This window comes from Eubalaena glacialis, chromosome 9 (assembly GCF_028564815.1).
Source record: "Eubalaena glacialis isolate mEubGla1 chromosome 9, mEubGla1.1.hap2.+ XY, whole genome shotgun sequence".
Classification (NCBI taxonomy): Eukaryota; Metazoa; Chordata; class Mammalia; order Artiodactyla; family Balaenidae; genus Eubalaena; species Eubalaena glacialis.
Window position 1 is genome coordinate 22,575,094 of NC_083724.1, and position 14,319 is coordinate 22,589,412.

General features: G+C 40.9%; 1 protein-coding gene across 2 annotated transcripts in view; it reads left to right on the top strand.

Annotated features, from left to right (window-relative positions):
- SUSD1 (sushi domain containing 1) overlaps positions 1-14,319 on the top strand; it is a 124,065-nt gene that overhangs the window by 83,033 nt on the left and 26,713 nt on the right. For both annotated transcript variants that reach the window (XM_061201030.1, XM_061201031.1), the window contains 2 exons: positions 4,499-4,590; positions 5,758-5,944. In XM_061201030.1, coding sequence (XP_061057013.1) covers positions 4,499-4,590; positions 5,758-5,944 — 279 coding nt within the window. The remainder of the gene's footprint in view (positions 1-4,498; positions 4,591-5,757; positions 5,945-14,319) is intronic.

Here is a 14,319-nt window from a genome sequence, read left to right on the forward strand (position 1 = left end):
TTTGCCATAAAGAAAATTTAAGATTTTATTTAGTCAAATTAAAAAAAATTTTTCCTAGTTTTCTTATTATTTCTTTCCTAACCAAGATTATAGAACTGTTTTTCTATTTTCTTTTCTAGTATATTTTTTAACTAAAAATTTATTACAGTTGCAAACATTTTTGCCTGTATGTCAAGGTAGGGATCTAATATTAGTTTATTTCTATGGATAACTATTTCCCAACTCAGTTTATTTCCCACTGATTTGAAAGTCCACCCCTATCTTATACAAATTCCGATGCATAGATAGATTCGTTTCTGGGTTCTGCTCTGCTCCATTGACCTCTTTGTTTATTCCTTTGCTAGCAACAAACTAGCAATTTACTCTAGCATTCTCAATTCACCGCCTGGCAAAATCAGCTAATCGGGCAAAAATTCCTTCTCGAGGGGTGGAAAAATATTATTCTTTTAATATATGAATCATGGGGCTTCCCTGGTGGCGCAGTGGTTAAGAATCCGCCTGTCAATGCAGGGGACACGGGTTCGAGCCCTGGTCCAGGAAGATCCCACATGCTGTGGAGCAACTAAGCCCGTGTGCCACAACTACTGAGCCTGTGCTCTAGAGCCGGCGAGCCACAACTACTGAAGCCTGCACGCCTAGAGCCCGTGCTCCGCTACAAGAGACACCACCACAATGTGAAGACCGCGCACTGCAGCTAAGAGTAGCCCCCCCTCGCCGCAACTAGAGAAAGCCTGGGCACAGCGATGAAGACCCAACACAGCCAAAAAACAAAAAAACAAAAAAACCCAGGAAATTAACACTAAAAAAAAAAAAATATATATATATATATATATATATATATATATGAATCATAGATAAACATATAGTAAATAAGAAACATATACATACCTGTGGTATTAACATTTTATAAAGTGTGAGAGATTAGGGAAAAAAATGTTTAAAAAGGCTCCGTGTAGGGCTATAATGAAAAAAGGTTGAGAAATACTGTCATAACTTTATAATAGTTACTGAAACCTGGTTTTGTCCTGTTTCAATATTTTTATTTCAATTTTTTTCTTGTTATTCTCATTACTCTTCCCCCCAAAATTTAGCAGTAATTGTTTTTTTGTTCATTGAGCATGCCAAGCTGATTCCTGCATGTGGGGTTTTGACCTTGGAGCCCCCTCTGTCTGACCCCTCTTCCTCCACTCTTGATGCTCACTCACTCATCCTTCAGGTCTCTGCTCACATATCACCTCCACAGAGGACCTTCCATAACCATCCTTTCTATTCTTGTATGATGCTTTTCATAGTCGTTACCAGTGCACAAAATTATATATATATATATACTTTTAAAAAATAAATTTATTTGTTTTATTTGTTTATTTTTGGCCGCGTTGCGTCTTCATTGGTGTGCGTGGGCTTTCTCTAGTTGCGGCGAGCAGGGCTACTCTTTGTTTCAGTGCACGGGCTTCTCATTGTGCTGTCTTCTCTTCTTGCCTTGCACGGGCTTCAGTAGTTGTGGCACGTGGGCTTCAGGAGTTGTGGCTCGTGGGCTCTACAGCACAGGCTGAGTAGTTGTGGCGCACGGGCTTAGTTGCTCCACGGAATATGTTGGATCTTCCCGGACCAGGGATCTAACCCGTGTCCCCTGCATTTGCAGGCGGATTCTTAACCACTGCGCCACCAGGGAAGCCCTATATTTTTAAAATTTATTTTTTCACTTGTTTATTTTCTGCCTTTCTCACTAGAATGAATTCCATTAGGTGCAGGGACTTTGTTTTCTCACCACTTTATCCTTAGCCCCAAAGCATGCCTGGCACATGGTGAGAACTTTCTATTCACTGAATAATGTGTAAACTTATCACGTTCCAAGAAGGTCCATTGGAATCACCATTGGAAGTATATTCCACTTACAGGTTAATTGGTGGAGAATTGATATCTTTTCACTTTTCAATCTTTCCATTCAAGGATGTGGCATTTTCTCTTTATTGTTTTATTTTATGTCCTTCTGGGGGAAAAAAATCTTCTTGTAAGTCTTGGACATTTCTAGTTACATTTATTGCTAGGTATTTGAAGTTTGTTCATGGTTTCTTCTCTTGTGAATAGAAATCTTTTAATTTTTCTATTATATTTTATTTGTGGTTTTAGTTTATTTGTGTCGGCAGGCCTGTGTTCATTGTGGGGTCTCAAAGGGAGGATCTATTTCCTTGCCCTTTCCAGTTTCTAGACCCTGCCTACATTCCTTGGCTTGTGGCCCCATCCTCCATCTTTAAAGCTCATCAGTTCAACCTTAAGTTCTCTCTGGCCCTGATCTTCTTGTCTCCCTCTTTTAAAGACCCTTGTCATCTGGATAATCCAGGATAATCTCCCTATTGTAATCACATTTGCAAAGTCTTTATGCCATGTAAGGTAACATGGTTACAGATTCCAGGGACTAGGATGTGAACATCTTTGAAGGGACCATTATTCAGCCTACCATACTTGTGCTTACAGATATGTAATATCTGGATAATCCAGGATAATCTCCCTATTGTAATCTGGATAATCCAGGATAATCTCCCTATTGTAATCACATTTGCAAAGTCTTTATGCCATGTAAGGTAACATGGTTACAGATTCCAGGGACTAGGATGTGAACATCTTTGAAGGGACCATTATTCAGCCTACCATACTTGTGCTTACAGATATGTAGAAAACGATTAGTTTTTCTATGTTCTTGTCTTTGGGTGCATTTTGCCAAACTCCTATTATTTTTCTGTCGTTTTCAAACAATTGCATATTTGTTTTTCAGTTGTTTTTTTTAAATTTACTGTCAGTTGCATAATTTGTTCCCTTTCTTTCTGGTATTTATAGCTCATTTTTTTCCTTGCCTCGTTCTGCATTGTCTAGAATCTCCTGACTAATGCTAAATAATAGCTGTGAAACCATGCATCCTTGGATTGTTCTTAACTTTATTAGAAATTGTTTTACCACTGAGTATGGTGGTTTCTAATAAACATTCTTTTAAATCAAGGAGTTTTTATCAAATTAAATCCTAGTTTGCTAAGATTTTTAGGCAGGAATGTACATTAGATGTATTAACCATTATGATTATAAAAGTGACCATATGGTTTTTCTCTTTCAATCTATTCATAGCTTTCCTAGTAATGATCATCTCTGTATTCCTGGAGTAAATCTCCCTTGTTTATAGTGTATTGTTCTTTGAATGTACTGCTGACTTCTATTTGTTAATATTTTATTTTTGTATTTATATTAATAAGTGAATTTAGCATAGTGTGTTTAGTAATTGGTTGTGCCGTCCTTGTACACCTTGGGCATTGTGGATTATCCAGTCATACTGAGTGAATTGGGAAACTTTCTACCTTTTTGTATGGTCTGGAACTGTTTAAATACTATTGAAGTTATATGCTTTTTGAAAGTTTCATAAATGTGAGTTTCCTTGGGCCACTACTACTTATCTCTAAAACCATCTTCCTTACCTTCCTTAAAGGTTGCTTTATCCTGAATCATCCATACTTTATTCCTTACTCTGTCTTACAACATTTGAAGAATAGCTTGTGACCTGTGGAACAGGTTTTCTCTGGGCAAAGCTGCCCCATCCATAAAGAGGGGTCACATCTATCAACTAGGCTTCATTCATAGGAACCTGTTGGTCCAGGGGCTTACACAATAAAGGTTTGGCTCCCATGAGATTTTCTTTTTTTCACGTGCTTTGGGAGTTGTCTTTATCACTTATTAATCATCACAGTGTTCCTATGAAACTTCTTAGCAAGTCTGATGTATTATTTTCAGTTTAAGGACAGGGATCATCATTGAAGGAAATAACCTTTGATACCAGAGCTTTGAATAACCAGTCTTTTAAAAAATTTATTTTTTTATTGAAGTACAGTTGAATTACAGTGTTGTTTGAATAACTAGTCTTTATTTTAAAAAGCCTGGGGAATGTGCCTCTGTATTATATGGTACCAGTACTGAACTGTCTTTTGGATTCATTACCATGAAATTGAGCAGAGACCAATGAATGCTTCTTTGATCATAAGAGATGAGGAAGCCCAAACCGAGAGGGACCACTCCCCCCTTTTCATCATGAAAAGCCTGACTGCTTGAGGTAGACTTTTTCATTTCCTCAAGGAGTAATTCTCAGTTCTCTGCCGAAATGTTACTCTCAGCTCAGAATTTCAAACTGATGCTTGTTTGTCTAAATGAGGTTGTCCAAGGCCAGGACAATGAGTTGCTGTTTTAGCTTAGTAAACCAAGGGAATTTGCAGTGAATCGACTTAAATAATTTTTTAAGAAGGATTCTCTGACTGGGTATCTTTTGATCTTAAATCTTTCATCAGGACTGTGTTTACATAAATATAAAAATGGTGTTTCTTGGACTGCTACCACTGATTTCTAAATTAAAATACTGCTGAAGTTATCCTCTGTAAACGCTTATCCTTGGAATATTGTTCAATTAAAAGGTAGTATTTTGGTATAAGGTGTAAGTTGATTTCTCATTCTTTTCCCCTTGCAGTAAAACAGACCATCAGTAACATTTCAACATTTAATGAAACCTGCTTGAGATGGAGAAGTATGAAGACAGCTGATATAGAGGAGATGTATTTAGTAAGTTACTGAAAGTTACTCTGCTTATAGGCCTTTGTCTTGTGTGGGAGGTTCAAAAAATAGCAACAAACCAAAAAAACTACTTATATAGCTGCCGTTATCAGTGGAAGATTTGTAGTGACAATTGCAGTAAGAAACAAGAAAGTGGGCACTTCTGCTGCATATTTGAAGACAGAGACCTTGGGGATTGATGAGAAAATCATGAGAGGTTCTTTGTGCAACATAGCCTGATGCAGAGCTGATGTTCAGGCAGTGTCATGGAAGGAAGCCAGTGGCTCTTGCATGTGTGTGTCTGTCCACACCAGTGCCTCTGATCAGGGTCTGAATGTGTTGCCTGGAGAGTCAAGGGGAACTTCTAAAGCTAGATGTGGTTGTGAGTAAGAAAGGTAAAGACCATGGGATGAGCTGCAACTAGAAGCAATTAAGTAGGAAGAAAAGTGCATCTATTGGCCCAGGTGCTGGGATGTTACAGTCAAGTGTAGGGAATGTCAGAAGGGGGCGGGCAGAGGAGAAAAACTCTTCCCAGGTTTTACCAAACCGACTAGGATTACCCTAATGCAGCAGTCCCCAATCTTTTCGGCACCAGGGACCGGTTTCGTGGAAGACAATTTTTCTACCGCCGGGGGGTGGGGGGATGGGTCAGGCGGTAATGCGGGCGATGGGAAGCAGCAGACAAAGCTTCGCTCGGTCCACTGCTCCCCTCGTGCTGTGTGGCCTGGCTCCTCACAGGCCGTGGACTGGTACCGGTCTGCGGTCCAGGGGTTGGGGACCCCTATCCTAATGCACGTTCTGCTCTGGGAGAAGCCTTAGTTCAGATTCTTAATTTTCTTTCTAGGAAATTGTTCTTTGGTCTTGCTCCTGTGGTTTTGCCAACAGACTTTCACATTGGGCACGTGCCGTTATATGTGTGAGAACAAGAAAGAGAATGTTGTCGGTGTTGGGGCCTCGAGTTTTCGTGCATTTTGATTTAAAAATATGTTTATGATACTGATAATATTGTAATTACAATATTTATGGTACAACTCTAATATTTGCTTCCTGCCGTATTTCACTTTCTGAAGCAACTTTAGAGTCAAGAGTAAGAGAGTGTGAGAGAAAGGGTAGGTATCCAGGCATTCAGAGCCTTTCAAGCTAGCAATTCACCTGGTGAACTTTTCTATGTTTTAGTTCCACATTTGGGGCCAGAGATGGTATCAGAAGGAATTTGCCCAGGAAATGGTCTTTAATATCACTGCCAGCAGCCAGGCTCCTGAGACTTGTTTGGACCTGAGGCCAGGTACCAACTACAGTGTCAGCATCCAGGCTTTGTCTTCTGAACTTCCTGCGGTCATCTCCCTGACAACGCAGATAACAGGTAAATCTTGAATAACAGCATTTGGATGAACGAAGTCACCGCAGAGCTGTATAGGCTCAAATAAAGAGGCACACTATAACTTTCAATCTTTATATAATGAACTTTAAGAGAAAGAGGAAGAAGGACGTGAAATTGGAGAGGGGAACTAAGGGGACTGCAGCCTGAACTGCAATGTTTTATTTCTTAAAAAGGTACCTGAAACAAAATAGGAACATTGAAGAAATCTGGGTAGGTTGTACATGAGTGTTGGTTAAATTCCTTCTGGATATTTGAAATATTTAAAATATTTCATACTTAAAAAGAATTTTTCCTATTACTCTTTCTTTCTCAGTAACATATTTAATTGTTATTCTGTTACAAGTACCTTAAGAGTAGGTTACTCTCAGGGAAAAATGACTGGCAGTCCCACTCTAGTCCCCTAGAAAATTCACTTTCCACTCATTTTCTCATGTCTCCTCAAATCTGTGATGCTCACTCCATCCCCCAACACACACACTCTGAGCTAATATTCAGACTATTAGCTTCTTGTTTCTTATTTCACTGAGGAATTAGAATAATCAGGTGAGGGGGTGGTGGTGGGATGAATTGGGAGACTGAGATTGACATATATACACTAATATGTATAAAATAGATAACTAATAAGAACCTGCTGTATAAAAATAAATTAAAAAAAAAAAAGTAATCAGGTGAGGACTTTCCACTCCCAAATCTCCCATTGTTGCCTTCATGCAGAACCTATATTTTATCTTCTCTCTTGTCCCCACTCCTAAGGCGAATCCTCCCTCAACCCCGTCATCCCTTCTTGCCTCATCCTCAATTCCCTCCAGTAAAGAATTAGTCCCAACACTGCACAAGCATGTTGTAATATCTCATTTTTAAATGAAAACATAGAAAAGATAAGCACACTTCTTTTGATCCCATATTCCCTCCAGCTACTCTGCCTTCTCTCAGCCCCTCGTTACAGTAAAACTCCTTGAAAGAATGTTGTGTAGGCTCCACATCCTTACCTCCTCTTCTTTCTGTAACTGGTTCCAGGCCAGAGGCATTTGTCCTCAATGCTTTACTGGAAGTGTCTCCATCTTGCAAAACCCACTGCCCAATTTTGTTCTTATATGATTTTCTCTACAGCATTTGGCATTCCATCCTTGAAACACCTTTTCTCTTGGCTTTTGGATCCTTCTACCTTGCTGGCTGCTCCTTCTCAGTTTTTTTTCACTAGGTCCATCTATTGGGTTGGCCAAAAATATCGTTCGGGTTTTGCCATAAGAGCTTCCAAAGAACCCAAATGAACTTTTTGGCCAACTGAATACTTTTATTGATGCCCCGCCCCTCGCCTTCTTCTATTCCTTTTTCTTCATTATTTACTCTTTCTGCCTAGGCGATCTCTATCAGTTTCATGGCTATAAACATTACCTATGTGCTGAGCGTTCCCAAATATGTATCCTAGTCCCAATCTCTCCTCTGAGCTCCAGACTCATGTATCCACCTGTCTCCTAAACATATCCTATTGAACATCTAATAGGCAAACCCAGTAGAACTTTTGATTTCTCACCTCTTCCCTCACCCCCAAATCCATTCCACCCAGGCTTCTCTATCTCAGTTATTGGCATTCCTTTTCACCAACTGCTCAGGCCAAAAAGGAATCATAATTGATTCTATCTCTCCCACCATTTCTAGTCCATCAACAAGCTGGCTTGTTTCTGAAATAAACATTCTGAATCCAACCACTTCTCCCCACCTTTGCCTTTACCACTAGCAACCTAATCCAAGCCAGCAACTTCTTGCTTGGACTCCTGCAATAGCATTCTAACTCTTCTCCCTGTTTTCACAGTTGCCTATCACCTGCTGCCCTAAGTCTTAATCATCACCATAACTTTAAAAACATCACTCAAAGTGTCATACTGAATGAAGTAAGTCAGACGGAGAAAGACAAATATCATGATATTGCTTATATGAGGAATCTAAAAAAATGGTACAAATGCACTTATTAACAAAACAGAGTCACAGATGTAAAAAACAAACTCATGGTTACCAGGGGGAAAGGAAGGGAGGGATAAATTGGGAGATTGGGATTGACATATACACACTACTATATATAAAATAGATAAGTAATAAGGACCTACTATATAGCACAGGGAACTCTACTCAATACTCTAATGACCTATATGGGAAAAGAATCTAAAAAAGAGTGGATGTATGTATATGTATAACTGATTCACTTTGCTGTACAACTGAAACTAACACAACATTGTAAATCAACTATACTCCAATAAAAATTAATTTAAAAATGTATATGAGAACATGTCATGCCCAGCTCAAAACGGTTCTATGAGTTTGCATTAGTGTTCTAACGGAATCCACGTTCCTTACCATGGAACATGGAGTCTGGCCCCTGCCTACCTCATTGACCTCATCTCCCTCTGCCCTCTCCCTTTCTCACTAAGCAGCAGCATCCTTCCTTGCTATTTCTCAAACGGGTCAAACTTGTTCTTACATCCAGGTATTTCCATTTGCTGCTTAATCTTCATGGGACACTCTCTCCACATGGCTTCTTTATAATCACTCAGGTTTCTGCTCAAGTGCCATTACCTAGAGAGCCTCTCCCTGCCCATCCTTTCAAAAATCATCTCCCATTGCCACCCCATCACTCTATCCATTTCCTCTGCTTGAATTTCTTCATAGAACTCGTTTTTAGGACTTGTATTTTAAAATTTACTTGTTTATTTTCTTTTCCCCTACTAAAATAGGAACTCTTTGAAGACAGAGATTTTTGTCTGTGTGCTCTACATTGGCTCCCCAACACATAAGGACATAAGGACAGTGTGAGCACACATAAGGACAATGATAGCACAACAAAAGAATATTTTTGTAATGAATGCATACGAGGGCTAACCCCCAAATGGCCAGCGGGTGGTATTGGCATTGAAGAAATGCCTGGTTAGTTAATAAAGGCTTTAGACCAAAAAGAATTCACCAGCTTTGGGGCTGGAAAGAGATGTTCAATTTGGGCATTTTTTCCATGGTGACTTATCAAAATGGATAGCTATTCAGTCTCCTACTCTTTGGTCCTTCTCATGTTTGGATGGTTTGCATTGCTGATTCACATTAGCATTTCATATTTTTTGAGTTGGGGAGAGGGAGTTTCATCTCGATGAGACACTTACTTCTACCTTGTTTTGTACGCTAAATATTGCCCCGTAGCTCAAGCACCCTGTGTCTGTGTTCATGGCCACCAGGGGACACTGTGGAGCTGTTTAAGTTCATTGAAACCATGACTGCATGTTTTTCACTCTACTTTAAAGAATTAGCAATTTTTAAAAAGTGTGAAAATTCAAGTTGTTAAGATCTTGTGAAAGAGTAACTAAACAAATAAAATAAGAACAAACCCCAAGCCCTCTCTTTAATAAGAGAACCATATATTGATGTGAAGAGGTATGCCTTTTTGCCTAAGATGTGGCTTTGTTTCAGCAAAATTGTGAACTTTTGAATTTTACCAGAAATGTGAGGCAAGGGGTTTGGACGTGGAATACGCAGCAGCTGATTTCCCAGAAGAAAAGTGAATGGAATTTCCCTTCTGAGTGTCTTACATTAAGCTAAATCTTACTGATGGGAACAGGATGAAAACGAGCGCTTTAAATATATTGCTGACCTCAGAGGACAGTGAAAGCTTTTGGAATGTTGAAGGACAGAGGCAAGTGTTGTAGCGGCAATGGAAGAGGGTGCTGGTGAGAAAGGTGGTAAGATGGAGAGGCTGTCACAGTGCTTTTGACTCATGGCCCACGTGCTTCCGCAGGCAGCCCATTGATGGGAATTCATCAGAATAGTGCCACCATTTATACTCCCTTGTGTAAGAACAAACTTTCATCCTTGACGTAGACCCAAAGGGTCAGAAGAGCTACCCCACACTGGTTATGCTATTTTCTAGCCAAGTCAAAAAGCTTGTAGGCAAAATTTTCTTCTCATAGAGAGAGGGAGAGAACCAGAGAGGGGGAAGTGGGGGGAGGGAGAGAAAGAGAGAGAGAGAGAAAGCAAGTGCCTGCAGGAATGTAAAGATAAACCACTTATTCCACACAATGTGGTGATCATTTGAGGTTGACTGTTTATTATGGAACCAAGAATGCTGGAAGAGAAAAGGGAAACGAATATGTAAAGGAAATCATTCCTTCCCAAGTCCACCTTCAATACCAAGGCTGGCAATGTACACGGGAACTTTCCCATCTCTACCTGCATTCGTAATAAGAAAAACAATGTACTTTTTCAGATGTTCAGGAAAGCCACTGAAAACACAGGTATGTCCCAAGCATTCTCAGGCTATCCCTCTAACAGAGAGGTCCAGTCAGGATAGCTCTAATTCCCCTTACAGGGCTGGGGACCACTGCCCCCTCCTCTGACCCCTCCTCTCTTACTGTTAAGTGTCCTCAGGAAGGACCGTGCAGGACCAGGTGTCTTGACGTTCTTCTGCTGTGAGCTTCTCTTCCACAAACCATCCAAGGCCTGTGCACTCCTGTGTCCTCAGTGAGGACCTTGTCTCCTCAGGCTGGTTCCAGGGTACCACACTTATTCCTGCTGTTTCCCCTGGCTCTGAGTGGGTAGGAACTGCCCCAGAGGTTAGGAGAGGAGCTGGCCTTCATCCCAACTGTTTTTCTTCATCCAGGCTCTCTCGAAGTCTTTCACGGACACAGGTTCTTTGACATCTGAGGACCTAATGTTAGGTCAGGCCAGGAGGGAGGCACACATGTCCTTCCATACCTCCATGGGCCACCTGTTCCTCTCATCCCCAGAAATCTCCCAACTACTTTCCAGCTTCAAATCAAAACCTAGCCTCTCAAGGAAATGGCTATATGGGGATGGATATCTCCCCACTCTTCTCACTGAAAGCATCTGCATCCCTGCTGAGGCCCTACTGAGACAAGATGGTACACCACAGAGGAAAATGGGCTGGATGCGTTATGTTCCTATATTAACGCTAGCTTTTTACAAAATATGGATGGGAAAGTTTCTTTATATCAGAAGCCTAAAAACCAGGGTTTCTGTGTGTTATAGAAGTGGGGGAAGGGTATGCTGCAACTTAACAGTTTAATTCAGTGAATACCTATTGATTGGTTATGTACAAAGACCGGTGCCAAGTGCTGAAGGGGAGATAAAGATAAAAAGAAGATTGTTCCTTCTTCCTGGGAAGCCAAGTCTCATAACCTTATTGATGAGGGAGATGCAGCTCACCTTGCGATATCTGATGACTTACGGTGTAAGCTCCATTTGCTCTATTGCCATCAATTTCAATTTATCATGCCTTGAGTGGGGGCCGTGGTCCAGTTGGGGAGATGCTGAGGATTAGAAAAGAACCATTGGGTGTCTTTATTTTTATATATTTATTTATATGTATTAGTTCCTTGCATTTACTTGAAGTTTATAGCATAAGGTTGCGACCTTTGTTTAGATTTGGTGCAGATAAAATTTTCTTTTACTTTTTTTTTTGGTTCATTTTAATGGGTTTTGGAGGAATTTTAACACATTTGCACTTCTGTTACCTCCTTCCTCTCATTGATTTTAATAGTTTGCCTACATTAATGGTTTTAATCTTTTGTTATACATATTACACCCCCAGGTTATTTACTCTTTAATTTTCTTGTCAATATTCTTTTTGACATTTAGACATTTTAAGTTTTCATATAATCAATTCTATTGATTCTTTTATAGTTTCTGCCTCTGGTCATGCCAAGAAAAGCCTTCCCCACCCTGAAAATCAGATCAATAATTTTTATTCTCTACTATTTTCAAATGCTTCTTAATGGTTTTGCTTTTCACATTGAAGGTTAGACCCATTTGGAATTTGTTTAGATGCGTGTATAAGGCTAAATTTACATGGTAAGTTTTTTCCCTCAGATGATAAGCCAGTTTCCCCATCACCTTTGGAATGACTGTCCAGGCCACGCACTATATTCTCATTTATTTATTTGGATCTCTTTCTCAATTGTCTAGCTTCTTCCATTGCTTTGCCTATCCTGTGCTTGTACCTTCCTATTTCAGTTATTGTAAATTTATAATATATTTAATATTTTGTAGGACAAGTCCTGCTTCATTGCTTTTTTCCTGACTCTTCAAAGTTTTCTCAGATGGTAGCCTCCATAATTTCCTTTGTCACTTGTTTCTAGTAGAGAATGGATACTGTTGACACCTAAGGGTAGTAATGAGTATGTCCCCTCATCTCACATACTCAGGGTGAAAGAACTCCAGCCTAGACACGACCCACTTCTTGCCTTGGGTCTGATTTGGTTTAAATCAGTAATGAAGCCGATGGAAAGGAGAGCAGATCTGCCATAGACAGCAGTTTGGGGGATGGGAAACAGCACCTTGGAAAATATGGCTGGAAGTTAAGGTTATTTAAACTCAAAAATGTGGCGAAGAACCAGCCTGATGAAGTCCAGGCTTTCACATTCGAGAGAAAAGGCAGACGGTTTTCAAGGTGGGGAAGGCCTTGAGCAGGCAGAGCAGAAAGCAGCCTAGAAGTCACGTGTTGACGGAATCAGCTGCGTGGTAGTGGCACATTCAGAATGGCAAGTATGACGCTGGGGCTGAAAAGGGGCAGCGTGGCACAGAACAAGCAGGCGACGGCCTCCCTGCCCCCGCTGTGGGCCCGCCTTCTCCAAGCTGGGCGAGCACTTTGTTCTGCTGTTCCTGGGGTGGGTGAGAAACCTGGTGGTTTTAAAAGGTTGGCCAAGAGATTAGAGGACCTGGAGTTATTAATCTCAGAGAAGAGCAAACAGAGGAATAACTTGAGCCTAAGGAGAGTTCTCACACAGAAAAGAGTAAACAGTTAATCTCCCTCTGGGCTGAAAACAGGAAATGTATGATAAAAACCACTTACTTTACCGTGATGACAAAACATCATGAATGAAAGGACATTTCATTGATAGCCTGAAGGGCTGAGTGCAGAGATACAGTAAGTCCCCTACATATGAACCTTCAAGTTGTGAGCTTTCAAGGATGAGAACGTGCGTTCGCATGTCCAATCATGTAAGTTAGTTCACGTGTCTGGCGTACATTGTCACATGCGTGCATCCTCTACAAGTGGTTGTGCTTTTGTGTACTTTACTGTAGAGAGTACAGTAGTACGGTATCTTTATTTCAAGCCCAGGATGACCAGAAGCACGCATAAAAGCCGCGGTGATGTAGCTGGTACTGCTAAGAAGCGCCAGGAATTGGAGGCCCAGAGAGAGGATGAAGAGAGACAAGAGGAAGAAGAAGTAACTGAAGAACTGAAGAGATTCACAACACAGGAAATGGCAAGGGGATTTCCTTTATGTGAGGAGGCACTGTTAGTTTTTGTAGGCACAGCACCTGCACGTAGAATGGTACACGAAGGTTGCAACAGCCGTTCAGGATGCAATCCAGTGCTACCATGTCATCTATGATGAAAAAAAAGAACTACTACCCAGATATCACTGGATCGTTTTTTCAAGAGGGTAGATAGAATTGAATCCAGCAAGGAACCAGAACCTGTGCCATCAACGTGAGGTGTGAGTGAAATTGCAGCTTGCCCTCCGTCTCCTATTGCTGACAATCCTTCAGCTCTACCATCTCCCACCTCCTCTCCCTCCTCCAGTCAGTAACTCTTCTGGCCTGTTCACTCAATGCCAGCCCCTGTATGCCAGCTGTTGTACTGTACTACTGAACTTTTCAAGGTACTGTACTGTAAGATTAAAAATGTTTTCTTTATTTTTGGTTTGTTTGTTTTTTATGTATTATTTGTGTGAAAAGTATTATAAACCTATTGCAGTACAGTACTATATAGCCGATTGTGTTAGTTGGGTACCTAGGCTAACTTTGTTGGACTTACAAACAAATTGGACTTACAGACTTACTCTTGGAACGGAACTTGTTTGTATGCAGGGGACTTACTGTACTCAAATGCTCACATTTCCCTGGGGAACCTGGTGGGGGCTTTTTAAACTGCATCTTCCCCTCTCCCCATTACCGCTGCAGGAAGCTGGCCGTTTTCTTCCTCAGGGGTGTCAGTTATGGAATCTCTTTCTGGACACCTCTTGGAAACAGCATAGACCTTCAACACCGTAGTGTGAGGTCTTAGCTGTAGGTGGGGGATTGTTCCCTAACAAACCCACGGATTTATGGAAAACATAATTTGTGTGGTGTATCTGGGTGACTTTGGAAGAAATTCTAGACTTAGCACTGTTTAATAAGAGCTATAGGGGACTCTCACTCGTCCACCTGGTCTTAGATGCCTGGGTTTCCCGGTGGTCGCCCTAGGCCCTCATCTCTTCTCAGATGCATTTATGCCTTCCCCCTGGGCAGCCGTAGCCTCTTCTATTGATGACTGACTCCATATCACCATCACAGTTTGCTCCTAAGCTCTAGAC